This window comes from Callospermophilus lateralis, chromosome 10 (genome assembly GCF_048772815.1).
Source record: "Callospermophilus lateralis isolate mCalLat2 chromosome 10, mCalLat2.hap1, whole genome shotgun sequence".
In the NCBI taxonomy this organism is placed as follows: Eukaryota; Metazoa; Chordata; class Mammalia; order Rodentia; family Sciuridae; genus Callospermophilus; species Callospermophilus lateralis.
The window spans coordinates 44,799,703-44,818,141 of NC_135314.1; the positions used below are offsets into that span (position 1 = coordinate 44,799,703).

General features: G+C 39.0%; 1 protein-coding gene across 4 annotated transcripts in view; it reads left to right on the forward strand.

The window, feature by feature from the left end:
* The window catches only part of Lpp (LIM domain containing preferred translocation partner in lipoma), a 650,099-nt gene that overhangs the window by 203,291 nt on the left and 428,369 nt on the right, over positions 1-18,439 (forward strand). For all 4 annotated transcript variants that reach the window (XM_076868851.2, XM_076868854.2, XM_076868852.2 and 1 more), the window contains exon 4: positions 17,277-17,478. In XM_076868851.2, the coding sequence (XP_076724966.2) occupies positions 17,286-17,478 (193 nt within the window). In that variant the 5' untranslated portion in view covers positions 17,277-17,285. The remainder of the gene's footprint in view (positions 1-17,276; positions 17,479-18,439) is intronic.

An 18,439-nucleotide genomic window follows, 5' to 3' on the forward strand; every position in this document is an offset into this window, starting at 1 on the left:
TCCTACATTTTACATAATCTTGGCACAACTCTCAAGTCAATTGCTCTTGAATTTTAGCAACAACAAAATTTCAAAAATTTTTTTGATTAATAAACAGGCAAACTAGCTAAGAAAAATTCGAACAAGAATAATGAGGAACAGGGAACAGCGTGCCCAGATGTTAAAGCATGTTGTAAGATGACTCTAATAGAAGAGGGAAAGTCTCGATGATGGGACAGATGGAGACCATTGCACTAACAGATCTCACCCTGAAACAAAACTGTACACAGAATGTAATGTGCAATAAAGGAACCAGCTGGCCAGGAGTGGTGGTGCATGCCTGTAATCCCAGTGGCTCAGGAGGCTGAGGCAGGAGCATGCCAAGTTTGTGGCCAGCCTCAGTAATTTAGTGAGGCGTAAGCACCTTAGTGAGACCCTGTTTCAAAATAAAAATTAAAAAGAGCTGGGGATGTGGCTTGGTGGTTAAGCGTACCTGGGTTGATTCCTGGTTTAAAAAACAAAACAAACAAACAAACAAAAAACGAAGGGATTATTCTCCTGGCATTGGGATAATTTATAAGTATTAATGAAATGGTTACATCGTGAAGATATATACTAAAATAAGTTCTGATAAAAATTGGTTAAAAAGTGGCAAAGGCTTAAGGAGGAGAGATCTGTTATACTTCCAGTAACTGGAACAGTAACTTTTACTGGCAGTTTAGACTTGGAGTCCTGAAGCTTTTTCTGTAAGGGCCAAGCAGTTTGGTTTTCGTCTTGTGGTCCAGATGGCTTCTGTCACAGGTTCTCGGCTCTAGTGCTGTAGACAAAAACATCAGTAGATTGTATGTGACATATCCAATAAATAGAGGAGAATTACGTCATTGTGTCAGTTTCCCTGCATAGCCATTCCCAAAGAGAGTTTTATAAATCTTTTAAATTTTATGGTAAATTGTGAAAAAGTAGCATTTTGTGGTGGTTTATAAGTTGCATTTTCCTAACTAAAACTGAAGTTGTTTGGGTTTGGTACACGTGTGGGTTTGGTACATGTGCTTGCTACTGAGGTCTCCTTTTGTATGAATTAAAGGCAGGGTTAACTTTTCCCTCTTATTTGACCTCCCTGTTCCTGGCATCTTAGTGCCGTATGATATCTCTAGCCTGATACAGATCAAGAAGTTGCCATTTTGATTCATAAATCCTAGGTTTCCATTCACCTTTGTGTCCAAGGCCCTGGGACTTAACATTCAGTTTCTTTTGTTTCAGTTTGTACCTGTCTCCCTGACTGGCTGCTTGCTGGGGACTCCTTCTCGGTCTTTGTCAATCTGAGCAGTTTTGTTTGTGCTCAGTACCTCTCTCCTTCCTCTTGGAAATTTTTTAAGGTAGTGATTGTGTGAATATTATGTGAACCTGCCTGGGCCCTTTGGATCCTGAAATGTAGCTGTGGGTGACATCTACCTTGCATTTCTGTCCATCCAGAAGAGCAAACCCAGAGGTAGCCTGTATCAAAGAACTGGCTATATTGTTTCCTCCCTAAATTATGATGGCTATTTTCTATGTTCCAAGAGATAGAACTGAGAAACTTGCATAAGCCACATAAAAATTCTTAGAGGACACGTGCTGTGAAGTTATTATTACGAGGTAGAAGTGCAATTCTCTTGGGGTTGTGTCCCCAGGTCCTTGGTGTGCCACAGTTGAAATGTCTGCCCCTGCCCCTCCCTACAATCTTTCCATTCTTGTGTGTGCTACAGGAACTGATACGGTTACGACAGAGCCAAGCTGGTTTCTCTTCTCTTTTGGACATCATTGTTTGTCACAATTCTGATCATCATTTCTTTCCCCAGGTTATAAAATTATAAAATAACTTGTTATATTTATATTTCCTGTTGTCTTCCAGGCTTAACAGGTACCATTTATAGTGAGCCTTTGAAATTCCTTTATTAATAATTTTTGTCCTTTGCATTTGGGGCACCTTGATATTTACAAGATACTCTCATATCTATCATTTCCCTTGGTTGTCATATCCCTGGGTGGCAAACAGGGCAGGGATTATTATCTCCATTATACAGATGAAGAAATCAAGGTCCCTGAGAACCAACAGGCCCTGACCTCTGGCTGCGGTTGGAACTGGTGTCAGAGTTGTGATTAGAAACATTACTTGGTCTATTGTATGAGTTTCAGGATTTTTTTTAATCTGAGACATCAATAAATTAGTGATTTTTTTTTTCTTGTGCGATCTCGGCATGACTGCATTTTCCAAATATTTTTTTTCCTCCATCAATTGGTCTGAGAGGACAGTTATCTTTAAGAGAGGACAGTACCTTATATGTTGCACTTCGTTCAAACACCAAGGCAAACATTTTCAAAGAAGACAGAGACCCTGAAAAAATTACTTCTTCTCTGGTCTTTTTAACCTCTACAGCCACCGTATTAGAGTTTCTTCCCTGAGATTGTCCAGATGAGGCTGCAATAAAGCATAGCATTTATGGGTTACTGAGTCCTATTCCTTTTTTAACTATCACAGGTCTCAGTGTTGTGTGACCTTTGTGTCTTGACCTTCAGTTTTAGTGAACAGAAGAATTTAGGAAGTTTTGTTAGGACTTGAATCCAAGTAAATTCCCTCATGAGCACCAAGACTCAGAGTTGTGGAATGTCAGAGATAAAGGGACTTTCATGCATAGACCTCTTCTTGATTGGAAGTCATGGCCAGGGAATGATAGAGCTGGGGGCAGAATGCTGAGATTAGATTTCTCAGGCTGCCACTGTCTTCCTCTGCACCAGGGAGTCCATTCAGAGTTGAGCCTACCTCTTCCTTCTGTGCTGGCCCTGGCATGGCTCTTCTCTGCAGTGACGGCTAGAGAACTCAGGCAGTCCTGATGGCACAGTCAGGATTTATTTGCACAATGAATGATTTGAATTTATTTTTTGTTGATAAAACATCACATAATTGCCCACTGGAAAACTAAATTGTAAGAATTTTGAGTAGTTTTTAAAAAAATTTTAAATTTGTTTTAATTGGTTATACATGACAGTAGAATACCCTTTGAGACATCATATATAATAGAGTATAATTTCTCATTCTTTTGGTTGTACGTGATGTAGATTCAGACTGGCTGAATAGTTACATATGTACATGGAATAATGTCTGATTCATTCTCGTATTCTTCCTATCCCCATAACCCACCCCTCCCTTTACTCCCCTCTCCCTAGAGTAACTTTATCTTCCTTAGGACCACCAACCATTGTGATTTAATATCCGAACATCAGAGAAAACATTTGGCGTTTAGTTTTTTGGGATTGGCTTATTTCACTTAGCATGATATTCTCCAGCTCCATCCGTTAACCAGCAGATGCCATAATTTCATTGTTCTTTAAGGCTGAGTAATAGTTCATCATATATATATATATATATATATATATATATATATATATATATATATATATCACATTTAAAAAAAATCCATTTATCTGTTGAAGGGCATCTAGGTTGGTTCCACAGTTTAGCTATTGTGAATTGAGCTGCTATAAGCATTGATGTAGCTGTATCACTGTAATATGCTGATTTTTTAAGTCCTTTGGGTATAAACCAAGAAGTGAGATAGCTGGGTAAAATGTGGTTCCATTCCAACTTTTCTCAGGAATCTCCATACTCCTTTCCATACTGATTGCACCAATTTGCAATCCCACCAGCAATGTATGAGTGAACCTTTTTCCCAACATCATCGTTGTCAACATTTATTGTTGATAATTGCCATTCTGACTATGGTGAGATGAAATATTAGAGTAGTTTTGATTTGCAATTTCTTTAATTGCTACAGATGTTGAACATTTTTTCCTATATTTGTTGATTAATTTTATTTCTTCTGTGAATCGTCTATTCAGTTCCTTAGCCCATTTATTGATTGGGTTATTTGTTTCTTGGTGTTGGGTTTTTCTTTAATTGCGTAGTGGCCAGTGGTTGATAAAAATGCAGAAGTCACACACTATACTCTCATCAAGAGAAATTTAAAAGGGAATAGGCATCCTCTGGTTCTTTATATATCCTGGAGATTATTACTCTATCTGAGGTTCATGTGGCAAATATTGAGTAGTTTTTTTAAATAGGGTTCACTATGGAAAACAAATAACTAGAGATTTCAAGCAGAAGATATTTAATATAGGGTATTAGTTGCTTTGAAATTATTGGAAAGACTATATAAAGCAGACTATAGGCTGAGTGGCTAGTAACCCATAAATGCTATGCTTTATGGCAGCCTACATCTGGATTCATCCCAGAACTACAGAGAATCACTCCATTTTATTTACTTAGGAAAGAGAAAGCCATGAGGCCTCTTTCAAGAATGTACTGCTGTACTTACTTGTGAACCAGAAATCAAGAAGCCATGATTAGGAAGGTGGTAACTGGACTGACCCTGAGACATGGAGTCCAGCTTCCCTCTCTATCACAGCTGCTTCTGAATAACACAAAGCTGAAGACTGAATATGAGAACATGGATGCAGAAACCCCAGCTATCCTCTCCCACCCAGCCATGCTTCCAAACAGGCCAGAGCAGCGGAAAGATGGCCTCCATCTTACGATTGCCTCCCAAATCTCAAAGACACTGCATGTGTTTTGAAGGATGTCTTTTGCAATCAAACCCCATGTGCAAGGCAGCCTCTTAGTTGATAGGGCAAATTTGAGTACTGATTCACCATTCCCAGCACAGTAAATGTTATGACCTTCACACGTGGGAGTGTCCTCTGTACAGCTAGGGATGTAATAGAAACTCCCATGAGGCTGGAGTAACAATTGTCTTCTATTAGGTCTTCACTAGTTAGTGTAATTAATTATATAACAGAACAATTTCCCCTATGGGGAATTCCTATTTATCAGAAAAATGCCATAAGGAGGGAAGACCCTGAGCTGACCTGGGAGTGTATTCTAAGCTGTTTTGGTTTCAAATATCTTGGAAAGTACAAGAGGGATATGTGGAATATTATAACAATGCTTCCCATGTCTGGGGGGAGTTCTGTAGCTAACTTTCCATCCCGTGTCTCCTCCCTACACTTCCCCTCCCTATCCTTTAATGCACATGTAGAATTTGCAATGGAAATCAATGTAAACTACTTTATTTAAAATATATTAAATGGAGATGTGACCAATGAGCCTGTATTGATTTTTTTTCTGACTTTTTTAACTCTTACATAACCCTTATTTCTAAATGTGAAATAATTGTTAGTAATCTCCTTCAGCTTTACCCTTTCATTCTAGTGGATAAATTTGGGCACATTTTTTTTTCCTCTTCCAAATTAAGAATCAGGTTAACTTATCGTTCTTTTACTTTGTAATAAAATAGATATTGTGAAGTTACCAGTACTATTCATTTGGGTGGGGACAGGGGAGCACAGAGGTGGTAGAGATGTAATTGAAGTATATAGTCTGATTTTATCATCAAAGGTGACATTCCTTTCTTCGGGAGAACGTTGAGGCGTAGGTGAGTTGATAACAGCTTCTGTTAGATTTCTGCCATATCTTGCTTTCTTTTGTTTCAGCACAATCTTTTTTGTTTTTTTTAATCCATTCTTTCCTCCTTACTGGGGGCACATTATTCTACAGCAGGGAAGCCCCCAGAGCTTCCTCCGCTCTTTTGTGTTGTGTGCTCTGACCTCTGAGCAACTACTGTCACAGATTCAAAGTCTGGAACCTTTGGGGGAGGGACTGACTCTTTAAGGATTCACTGGCACCAAGTGACCAGAACTTCATTACCAAGGTGTTGTAAATGGGTGACTATGGACACTATCATCCAAACTGATGCACTTGTGGACAAGGGCATTGGTAATAATTATACCAAAGCAGCAGGGATAAATTGGATGTATGGTTACCCTAGTTATAAGGAACCATGGAAAGCAGTGATTGAAATGTTATTAAAATTATTCCCTTTACTCCTTACTCAGAAATGTGAAATAATTACCAGTAATCCCTTTCACCTTTATTCTTACACCCTAATAGGTCCATTTGGACACTTCCCTTCCCCCCATTTTAACTTTGGAATTGCCAGAGTTTGTCGCCGTTTGAGCTCTTTATAACTCTCACCAAATTATTAAGGTTACTTTCTTTTTTATATATAATCACTTGCTGAGCGCTGAGGATGGGTTAGACCCTGTATTAAGGGACTAAGGAAAATAAAGCTGAGAAAAAAATGTCATCTTTGTCCTTTGTTCACCATCAGTGCTGTGATATTATTTCAGGACACTGGGTTTTCTACCTGGCTCAAAGTCTAGGGGAATTCATCTTATGCTTCTCCCCGACTGAAGTGTAGTCTGCCAATGTAAAAAGATTTAAACGCCCAAATAATGGGTTTTATCAATTTGTTTATTTTATACTTAGGATATTGTTTTGGATTTGACATGAAGAAACTTTTTTTAATCAAAGAAAACTTTGAAAGCTACTGGTTTGGGATTTAGAATGTTGTTATTGTTCTACAGCTAAAAGGATAGTGGGGAAATACAAAGCGAAGAACCGAACTGATGAAACTTGAAACACAGAAGGACATAAATTAAATAGGAAACAAATAAATTGCCTTAAATATCTGAAGGATGATTGTGTATTGAGGTTTGTGATTGCTGAACGCAAAGACAGGGCAGATAGGTGGACTCTGTGGGAAAACGGGTTTTGGCTATATTGAACTCTCCAGCAGTAATCACTTTCCTGCTATGAAAGGGGCTGCCTTAGGAGGGCTGCCTTATGTCCTTGACATTGAACTTGTGCAAGTGAACTCTCAGGTGGTGGGTGAACATCAGCCTGAACATCACATTAGAAGAAATACCTTCAATAACAATTTTGCAACTCGATTTCAAGGATGTCAAATTTCTGTTTTGGTGAATGTTGAGTAACTAGCTTAAAAATTTCTAAAGTCTGTACGTATGTGCGAGTGTGTGTGTGTGTGTGTGTGTGTGTGTGTGTGTGTGTGTGTATTTCCTCCAGAATATTAGCTAATTGAAAATATACTTTATGCATTTTGGGTTTTTCTTTAATTGCATAGTGGCCAGTGGTTGATAAAAATGCAGAAGTCACAACACTATACTCTCATCAAGAGAAATTTAAAAGGGAATAGGCATCCTCTGGTATGATTCTGAAAGTGATCTGAAACAGCCTGGTTCATTTTTACTCATCTGCCATTGGTTAGTACCTCACCAAAGTTTGTCTCTGTTTCAAAATCTTGAAATAAAAGTGGAACAATTTCCAACATGATTTAAGAAAAAGGTCACCAGTTGAAAATGGTTCCTATTATTTTTTTTCTATTAAATGTGAAATTGCAAAAACAGCCTTTCTTACATAATTCAAATTTATAATACATTCTAATGAGAAGTTTGTCTTTTTTCATACCATTTCAAACACTGAGAAATAATTTCTTTAGGTTTTTGGATTGGTGTTAAACAGTTATTATTTCAAAGCATATAATGTATGAATTTGATGGTCTTCATTTTCTAGAACTAACTTGTGGTTCTTGAAGGTTGAAAATTTGTATTTCCCTCATCCTCGCTTTATTTTTTCATTATCTGAGCACTTAAAAATTTAACTTACCAATATTCTTATATTTTGACAATAGGATGAAGTTGATTTCACTTTTTAACAGGTGACAAATTTACTAGCACTTGCTAATAATTAAAGGTGACAAGTAATTAGAGACACAGATTAAACTGGAAATTTTAATTTATAATAATAATATCTGAATTCAATAATATCAACTCAAATTATGATGTTCAAACTCAATGCAAAAGCTCTGAGATGATTTACACACAATGGTTGTGACACAGGTTATGAACAGCACAGTTGACAGGTGACAGTTTTGTGAGCACTATAATGTTCAAAAGGCTCATGTGTAGTGATTCAGACCAAATCTTGTATCTGTGAACACTCTTAGTTGACTCCATGTAATGGTATGGGCTGAATAAACACAGCAACACAGAAACACACATTATGGCCAGGAGTAAAATTGGCCTGAGATTCATCGGCAGTGGCTTCATCTTCATTGAAAAACAAATTGTTTCTACTTTTTCCAGTTACATGTAAGATAGAAAATTTTCTGCTATCCTCTTTATTTTTACTGTTATATCAAAGTGAATTTGCAATAAAGGAAAAATACAAACAAAATTATTAAAAAATTAAGAGTAATTAAAACATCCCTCAAGTGCTAGTAAACTTCCATGGTTTGTCTAATGGGCACAGCAGACATGTAAACAGATAACTAAAACAGTGTTTATGTGGTTAATACAAGTTTGAACAAGCTGTCAGGGGAACCAGATGAGTGAGCAGCAATTAACTTGCAGACCTACCCACTTATTGGTAGGGTTAGGAAGAGAAGATTCCAGATAACCACTACGGCTTCCTCGGAGATTAGATTGTTGATTTTTCCCATCATCACTTTCTCATTCTTTTGGAGGGGCAAAACCTTTATGTGTTAGGCAGCCAGCATGTCATCTTTATAAATCCAGATTTCCACTTTCAGAAGTAGATTTACTGAGCTTAGAAGAGCTTATGCCATTGTTTGCCCCTCTCTCCTGGCCTTGTACAGAAAAGCAGTCTGTTGCTAGAATTAGAGAATTGAGAAACGTCCTTAAGAGTGATTTTTTTTTTTTTAAATTTAGTTGTAGATGGACACAATACCTTTATTTTTTTATTTTTATTTTTTAATGTGGTGCTGGGGATCAAACCCAGTGCCTCACATGTGCTAGGAAAGTGCTTTACCACTGAGCCACAACCCCAGCCCAAGAGCTCCCCCCTCCTCCCAATTCAGGGCACTTGAGAGAAGTCATACCATTACAGAACATAAATTATTGTCATGGGAGGAGATTTTGGAGATCATCTTGCTAAATGTTTATTAGAGCTGGGGAAATTGAGATCCAGAGAGAGTGAATGTTTTCTTGCTCACTTGGCCAGTAGAACAGTTGCCATAAGATATAAGGCTGGGGTCACCCATCTTCCATTCTGATTTTCAATGGCAAGGGTGCTGACTCTTTTGACAGATTCTTTACTCCTCTGTCCATTTCAATGCCTTTCATCTACTTCATCCTGTCCATCCAGCCACAAGGAGTGTTTTTACTTGCTTAGTAAAACTCACCCACTGCGAAAGCTACTGGTAGGCAGAAAAACTGAGTTTGAACGCAGTCTCTGATGTGTTTTCACTGCTCCGATATATTCGGTAAGCTTCTCGACATGTTATTTTGAACATTGCACTCAAAGTACAAGAAATGCATCAGTTCCTAAGGTTTCTCCTCACTGGGACTCTCAGTGACCTTTTGCCTCCTCAATAACCTATCTGGGCGCTTGTCAACCATGTCTGGTTTTTTCCATGACTAATAGAAATTGTGGCAAACAAAAGGCCAGTTAGTGAGTATTCGTTCCACTCTCTCCTTAGCCTTCTCTGGAGAGTCCTGGTCTTCCAGTGCTATTGTTTCCCTGTCAGGGTTGATTGTTTCCTTTTGCAGTGACATTGTGAATCTGAAGTGAAAGTGCAGTGTAGGGGCATGTCTCCATCCCGTCGCACTTTTTTATCAAAGACAACTACTTGTCTGGACTGGTACTTCTCTTTGCTGCTTTTTGGTTCTTTAGGGATCATCCAATGTATTTGGTCTTTTCTTGTCACCCACAGTGTTGCCAGGAACAGGGAGTACACTGTTAGAATTCGTTTCTCTGGGTACTAACTGTGCAAGACAGGTCAAATGTGTCAATTCCTGCTCTTTCCACACTCCTCTCCATTGATAAGGAACCTCAACCTACTTAGTTTATGGATTTATGGGGGAATTATGGAACACAGGAGTTGGAAGGAATGGTAGCAGGTATCTAATCTTTAGTTTACAGATGGGGAAAGGCACCGAGATTCAAGGAGGTCAGGGAACTAAAGTCATTGAGCCCATTAGTGATTGAGCAAGAAATTGCACCCAAGCCCTCTCTATCTAAGTCTAGTGCTGTTTCCAGTTTTCCGAGTGTCTCTCAGAGCCTATATAAAGGTTTGGCATTTCTTAGAGTTGTTCTCTCATTACCCCTTCTGAGCAATGCCAGCTGTCCATGCAGAGAGTGGGGCATTTAGCCAGTGTTGGGCCAAAGCTGTCTGTAAAGAGAAGTTGAGTGAATACATTGACATTTTCAGCCCATGGCAGGTCCTGTTTTGCCCTTCCGGCTCTATCTGACCCAGTGCTTCAGAGAAAGGGTGATTACATTTGCTGCTCAACTAACAATTGTGTGTAATTTTCAGCCTGCCTTATTCTTCAGCACTGTCTTCCCACGCTTCCATCACATGCCACAGCATATCTGCTTCGTAATTACATTGGTAGGGACTTACCTACGCCGTTTAGAAAAAGGTTTGCCTAAAGTGCTTATTTACTTGTGAATAATAAATCTTGATTGATACCTTGGTAATCTCTGAGATCCATCCAAGACTCCCTCCTACAGTGGGGAGGGTTGAAGAGTCAGGGAAACGGGTGACACAACAAGAAAAAAAGAAAAAGAAAAAAGAGTCGTTCTTCCTCCCTGATGAGCTAAAAGAATTATACATGATTAGAAATCTCCAGGCCGGGCTTTTGCTTGATGCTATTAGCTAGTTCTAAAGTCAGAATCTTTCATACAGTTGTAAAAGCGTGTGAGCAGGTTTGTCATTAGTGCTCATCTAATCTAGACACCACATTTCTAGAGAAGGATACACCACAACTCAGAGCAGGAGTTACATTATATGCTCATGGCTGAGCTAAGACAGGAAGATGGGTCTGAATTCTGGAGCTGCTGAATCCTCCAGCCAATACCAGTAGGTAGAAAAGGATGTACCCTAGAGAAGAATGCACATTGTCCTATTTTAATAGATGATTAAGAAAGCAGTTTTGAAAGTCCAGGAAGGTATTGACTTTTACATACAGAGAAAGAGAAACTTTCGAAGATTTAGAAAAGTGTTATTTAAAATATAACTACTGCTCGTTTAAATGAAGAAAATGTGGCTGAGGGACATGAATGTTAAATCTGCCCTCAGCTGCTCCTGTGTTTAAGTCACAGCTCCTCACCCTTCCAGTTCTTCTGCTGCCAAAATGGTGGTGTTAATTTCAGCTTCTTCCCTCAATACCATTGATTTGTTCAGTCAGTACTGACCGAGAGCCAGGCCTTGAGTTAGTCACCAAGGAAGATCTAGAGACTAATGTATTTCATTTAGAGATCAATATAAATGCTTTAAGTCAATCATTCTCAATCCTTGAATCAGAATGTATTCATAAAGAATCTGGGGATGTAGCTCAGTGGTAACAGTGCTTGCCTACCATGCACAAGGCTTGGGTTCATTCCTTGGCACACAAATTAATAAATAATATATGTGTACAGATCTTATATGAGTTTAGTGTGCAGCTTTTAAAAATGACTGTTTGAAGCTTATAGGACTGATGTTACACCATATAATGGTTTGTGCTTTTTAAATTTGGGTGGCCTATATAAATGCTTATAGAGTAGAATATTGACTTGGGAGGGAAAAGAGAAAAAACAATATGACCAAACACTAGTTAGTTCTGCTTTTGTGAATGACAGATAGCAAGCTTGCATCATATGACACCTTTAGAGAGGCATAATGGCTTTGCTAGTATTAACTGTCATTTTACCTGTGGCCCTAAGTTTTCCTGCCCATAGAGAAGGGCTTGGTCATCCTATGGCATTTTTTAGTCATTCTCATTCTGTGGTGCCTTGATGAATGGGGTCTATTGACTGTTGGCTTCATCAGTTTGTTAAAGTGTGGCTCACTGTGGTTAGGTTTGAGGGAACAGAACAGGGAACACATCACAGCTAGTAGAATCCAAGCGGTAGGAGTGGAGATAATAAAGCAAATCTGCTGCTGCTAGAGACCGTGGATTTGGGGTAGAAAAATATGTGTTTAAATGTTAGTTGCAATTTATTAATTGTTTCCTTGAACAAGTCATTTAACCACTTAGAGCCTTCCAACCTTATTTTGCGTGTGTGTGTGTGTGTGTGTGTGTGTGTGTACGTGTGCCCATGCACATGCATGTGGTACTGGGGATTAAACCCAAGGCCTTCTGCATACTAGGCAAGCATTACTACTTAGCAACATCCCCAGCCCCCAGCTTTGCTTTCTTGCCTTGCTAAATGTGGATAATCATAATGCTACCTCATATGGTGGTGGGATGACTGAGTGGCCATTAGATGATCACTTCACAGAAAGCAAATCTTAAATGCATAGTTGCTGTTTGTTGTCAATGTGTGGCTTTTGTGTGCCTCCTGGATAATTAGAAGGCCATGACAGAGGAGCAACAGAGAAAAGGTAATAAGCAAAAATTATTAATTGCCTTTCATTAGCACATTACCTGGAAAATTGGTGCTCAGGGTGCCACGGCTCTGAGCCTCCCTTCACAGTAGGCATCTTGATTGGAGGAGGGCCATTGCTCTTGTTTTCCTCTCTTATGATGGGGTGGTATATATTTAGATCCTCTATGGGGATCTTCCCTTTCACTTCTTGCTTTCGTGATGATTATAAGCCTAGAGTGAAACCCATCTAGAACCAGAGGAAGTAAGAGCAGGGTAAGTTTTGGTCTATCAAAACCAGCTCTTACCTCTGTTTTTCGTTGTGTTTACCTTGGGTCTCTCTGAGTTGCCGAGTAGCCCCAATTGACTTGCTTGTTCATCCATTCGTTAAACTTTTCAGGTTTCTCTAAATCCATTTATCAAATGGAAGGGCCATATAACGACTTCAAAGAAGAAAAATACTGTAGAATATCAGTTGTTTGGAACTTTACAGATGACCAATTTGCTCATGAGTGTCTTCCCTTATTAAACATCACTCTGGAATAGCTGAGACTAGAACTGGGGCCAGAGGAACTCTGCATCTATATGACTGTATTTATTAACTTCCGTGGGTCCATCCCACATGGACTAATTTTTTTTTTACATGTGGTTTTTACTCTCATTAGATTCCTGTTTAAAGTTAAAAGTTCTAGCTGCATATGTCTTTACATGAGACCTTTAAAACGAAACTCATTTTCTCTTTCAGATCATTCCCTAACTATTCTTTCCCACCTTCTTCTTTTTAGGACAGCTGATCTGTCCCTGACCCTCAGACGTGCCTTGCTTTGTTCCTGTATAGTTATTGCCAGTCATTGTTCTTATTGCTCCACTTACTTTTCAGATCCTCTGTTTTAGAAGTTCTGGATAAGGACTACCTCTGCCATGCCTGTGCTAGCTCCTGTAACAAACACCAGCATTTCCCATATGTTTTCTATATTACTCTCTTTCTCATTCATTACATTCCACACATACAAATATATCTTTCTCAGACAGACGTTAAGTTACTCAAGTAAAGAGTGAAATTCTGATTCATCTGGAGCTCCACTGATAAACATATAAACTCATTTCTTTAGGAAATTAGTAGATTATTTTTATTGAGTACCTATCATGTACTAGACTCTAGGATTGCAAACAATAATCACCTTTGCTGTCAAGGATTCTAGAATTCACTTGGGGATGCAGGCACACAATCAGGCAGAGTACCATATGATGAATGTGTAACAGAAGGGTGCCAGGCACTGTCCACCTGTAGAAACATGGCACACATATGAAATGAAGGACACAGTGGGTGGCTTATATCTTTAAGGACATGGAGGAAGTAATTCTTTGCAGCCAAGTGATGTGTAGTCAAGGAGAACTCATTTTTAACTGAGAGGTAGCTTGTTTCTGGAAATGGATGAATTTCCTGAAAACTAAGACTGAAAAATCACCTTAGAAGAAGTAAAAGACTGATGCCATTGTAGAAGTTATTAGAAACATGATTATTATTTGTTATTAAAAAGATGTCATATTCTCATATTTAAATGACTGTACACTGAATCTTGATGAACCTTTAAAGATCAGATAATTCCAAGGTCATTATTATCCTGTTTCATTGTCTAGAATAGTTTATTGAACCCCCATATCAAAACCTAATAAAAAGTAAAATGAACAGAAATAAAAATACTACAAAACGATCTTCTTATAAGTATATGTACAACAATTTTTAACACATAGTTAATTCATCAGTGTTTCAAAACACCAAAAATGTGACTTTGAAGGATTTATTCTAGGAATGCAAAGATGGTTCAATATCTGGAAATCTATCAACATGATCCATTACACCACCAAATCCAGAGATACGGAAGTGAGATGATTCTATCCCCTATGGCAGAGAGCTAGAAATTCTAGACAGGTATTTGTGACTGAGGGAGAACTGTATTCATTCGTTCAGTCTCTTCTGCATAAGATATTCTTATAATGGCTTGTTGGCCAGGCATTGTGCTGGTATAGTGCGACTGTGCAAGAGTTTCCAGCTAATTTGGGGATGATAGGGTAGTAAATAAATTGCTTCCTTGTGGACTATTATAAGTTAAAAAAACAAAACAAACAAACAAAACCCCCAAAGTACTAGAAGAGCACAGAAAAGGGATTAAGCTATTCCTATTGGGGCAAGTTAGGGAAATAATCACAGAGTCAGAGATATTTGAACTGAAGCAAAGTAAAGAGAGGGAGACAGCATTGCTAATATTCTGTTTAAGGGCTGGAACAAGTGTTCAGAGTCATGAAAGTTTATTACAACATTTGGGACTCGTGTCTCTGGCTCACTGTTGATGTGGAGGAGAATGGCAAGAGAAGATGCTGTAAAGGGCATCTGCAAACATCTGAGGCAGAGGTGGAGCCTCAAGTGCCTCCTCACAGAAGGCAGTGCCAGTGTAATTCTTGGTGCTGGGCTAATTGAAGCAACTATGGAGGCAATGGTTTGCATACTGATTCTTAAGGTTTATCTTCTTTTTAAAAATATATTCTCTTGGAAGCTGCTGTTTCTTTTTGTCTATAGTACTGGAAAGGCCAGTGTGACACATTCAATAAGTAACATAGGATTGCTCTGGATATGTGCATCTTTGTTTTACAGAGAAGTTATAAGTATGATATTAACCTATTTTTAAAAGCATACAATTAAAATATATACTACAGATTTATATGGTGCATTAAAACTTGAACATTTTTGGATCTCATTTACTCTTCACTTACATTCCCATTAGAGATGTTGCAAGCAAAATAGTTACTTTTGTCCCCATTTGGTAGAAGACTGACACTTGGTTAAAAACAAACAAAAAATACCCCTGGTATTCCTTGGGGTGGGGGATATACAGTGGTAGAGCACTTGCCTAGCATGTACAAGGCCCTGGGCTCAATCCCTAATGCATGCATATGCATGCGTGCGCATACACACACACACACACACACACACACACACAGTGTTTCTCAACCTGACACATGGGCTTGATTTGGTACTTAATTTTGCTTTGCTCAAATGATTCCAAATGTGCAGATTTCTAGAGTGTAACTGACATTTATTGGTCGTTTCTCTATATTGGTTTTATATTACACCTTAATGGTGGTTTAGTAATTGTATAAAATATATGGTTCCTAGCTTTCAAGGAACTTGCAGTTTAAGTATGCATATATACATGCACATAAAGAAGTATAGAAAAAGAAAAGAAGGGCTCTGTACCAGAGGGAAAGACCAGTGTGGTCACTGGCTTCAATGACATGTGTCATGATTCCCAATCAGAGTATTCCTTGTTGGGTCATGTTATCCTACTCTCCTGGCAAAATTCCACCTCCAGATGTTTTCCTCCTGGTAAGATGGTCATATAATTTTCAGTGACCTTCTACGGGAACAGAAGCATTCCTTTCCCCCATTTTAAACAGCAGCTAACAGCATATAACACTTTAGTATTGTTTCACTGGTTGACAGAGAAGATCTTTTAAATCTCAGTTTTTCAGTAATGGAGGTGCCTTGGAGAGGGTTCAGAGTCATGCCGGTCATCCTCGGTATGCACTGATGTCAATTCTAGGGCTTCACTGTGTCCCAACTCTCCTCCTCTACCCTATTTCTCTACTGTTATGTCATGTGCTGAGGCCTTTTTTTCTTCCTGCATTTTCTTTGCTCTTTCTCTTTACAGACATCTGGAGGTAATCATGTAGTCCTCTTAATTAATTCAGTTCAATTAATAAATTACTAGGTGGGTTAGGGCTGGGAGTGGGTACATGTTACCTTCCGGGCCTCCCATGCTAGAGAGCTCTTGTAATCAGCCTTGGAGAGCCCTCCTTGGCAGGCTGCATGGAGGAGTGGTTGGCTGATCCTGGCAGAGGAGACTTCGCTTTCCCTTTTTCATATAGTGTATATAATATGATCAGAGCAACATCCAGGCTGGGCTGGTTGTTCCCCACGTAAAGTTAGGTTTTTTCCTTAATTTCCAACATAGTGTGTGCTCAGCGTAGCTCTTAATGGACATCTCTTTGTTGTTCAGGGCTGACCTGTGCATTACAGATGGGGAATATTCTATTAGTTTGCTACTAAATGCCAGTAATTGTTCCAGGCATTCTGGCAACCAGTGTCCCCTGCCTTGTCCTCTCCAAGTAGTTTTTGGTAGGAAGCAGAACTGCTCTTTGAGGGGACTTATTTTAAAGGGTTCTATCAGACATCTGTCATGCCCCTCTTCCCCAAATAAGCTTTTATTGTTTCCTTAATGCCTGAAGGATAAACGTAATGTCTTCTCACTTTGGTTCTGTCATATGTTTTGGTTCTTCTAGTTACTTTCTTTTCTTTCCCCTCCAGTCACATGAAACCAAGTGCTGGTATTTTTCTGCCTGTGTGACTTTCCTGCCATTGTTCAGGCTCAGCCTCTAGTCAGCATTCAGGGCCCAGCTGGGTGGCTGTCCTCAGTGAGGTCTTGCCGGCTGTGGTCCAGGCAAGAAGGATCTTATCTTTTTCTGCCTCCCAGCCACACATTTTAAAACCACACTTAGGTAACATTGCCTCATTTAGGTATCACAATTTAATTGGTCTAATAATTGTTTTAATAGATTATTTATAAAATTTGAAACTTTCCCCCCAATTTCTTACAAAGAAACTTCTTCGTGTTAGGAACCATTTTTTTTTTTTTCATATCTACTTTTCCAAGAGTATGGGTTACTGAAATAAATAATTACTGGAGAGGAGATATTCAAGCATGAGGGACTGTCTTCTTCTTGTTCTCCTTTTCTCCCAACCTTTCTCCCCCTTCTACTCTCCTTCTCCTCTTTCTGATGATATCTCTTCCTCCCATGTTTTTCCTTTTTTTCCATATTCCTTCACCTTTCTTATTTCTTTCTTAATTTTTTTTTTCCAGAGAGCTTTATTTAAGGTCCTTAGGCATGGATTAAGATGAAATAACCGTGAAGTGAGGTATGCCACCTTCACTTTCATGCTTCTTTAAAAACTGTGTTTATTTCTTTTTTATTACAGATTCCAATAATGTCTCATCCATCTTGGCTGCCACCCAAAAGCACTGGTGAGCCCCTTGGCCATGTGCCTGCACGGATGGAGACCACCCATTCTTTTGGGACCCCCAGTATTTCAGTATCTACACAACAGCCACCCAAGAAGTTTGCACCCGTAGTGGCTCCAAAACCCAAGTACAACCCATACAAGCAACCTGGAGGTGAGGGTAAGTGCTGGCATTTCAGATTTGAGTGTCCACCATGGGAAAATTCAGTATAATGGAAGTGATTTATAGTATATTGTTCTGTGGCCAAAAGGTAGCTTGTAAATTAATTCACAATGTGTTTAGCATAGTTTTTGGACTATCAAAGGGTAATGAGCCTCCAGTAATTACCTGGCTCAATTCCTTTTTTGGAAACAAAGAGAATAAGCCTTCACAAGGGTTATATGTCTATGGATATGGCTTCTTTATTCAAATATGGCTTCTTTATTCAAAGCTTAGGGTCCTTGTGCTACCTTATCCTCTATCTCAGCCCACTGTCTCGTGGGGATGTGTCCACCATCTAATGGTCCCCATTACCATTGATCATTTGCTCCAAATTGTTGCTAAGCAATAGTCTGATGAGAAACCCATATGAAGTGAATCTAATTGAGTGCCTGGAATTATTTTCCTGTCTTCGGCTCTTTCTGCTGCCTTATGCTGCTGGAGGATGAAGTTGTCTTCAGAGCTCTGTTCTCACTTGCTAAAGCTCACAGGCAATTCTGACTGAAGCCTTAGATTCAGGGTTTTTTAATAATCATACCTTCAGTTTACACTGAGTGGGGTGTGAAGGTCTGCCTGAAGTGAGCACCACATGTGTGGGTACACACACTCTTGTGTTAAACTGTACAGGCAGTGCAAATGCTGCTGTAATTCTTGGTTGAAGTAGTACCATATTTTTGCCAGTCAATATCAGTAGCTCGTTCAAACCTATGAAACCATGATTTATAACTAATACACAGCTTCTAGAAACTGAGAAAGAAGAGGTGGTGGAAGGAGAGTCAGCTGCTCTGTCCCTATTTTCCACCACATCTCACCTTTTAAAAAGATTATCTTAGCCCTTCCATGATTTTTTTCATTACTTCTTGGATAACATTTTGGCATGTTTGGTTTAGAAATATTTCCCAAGACTTTTCCATGTTCTGCG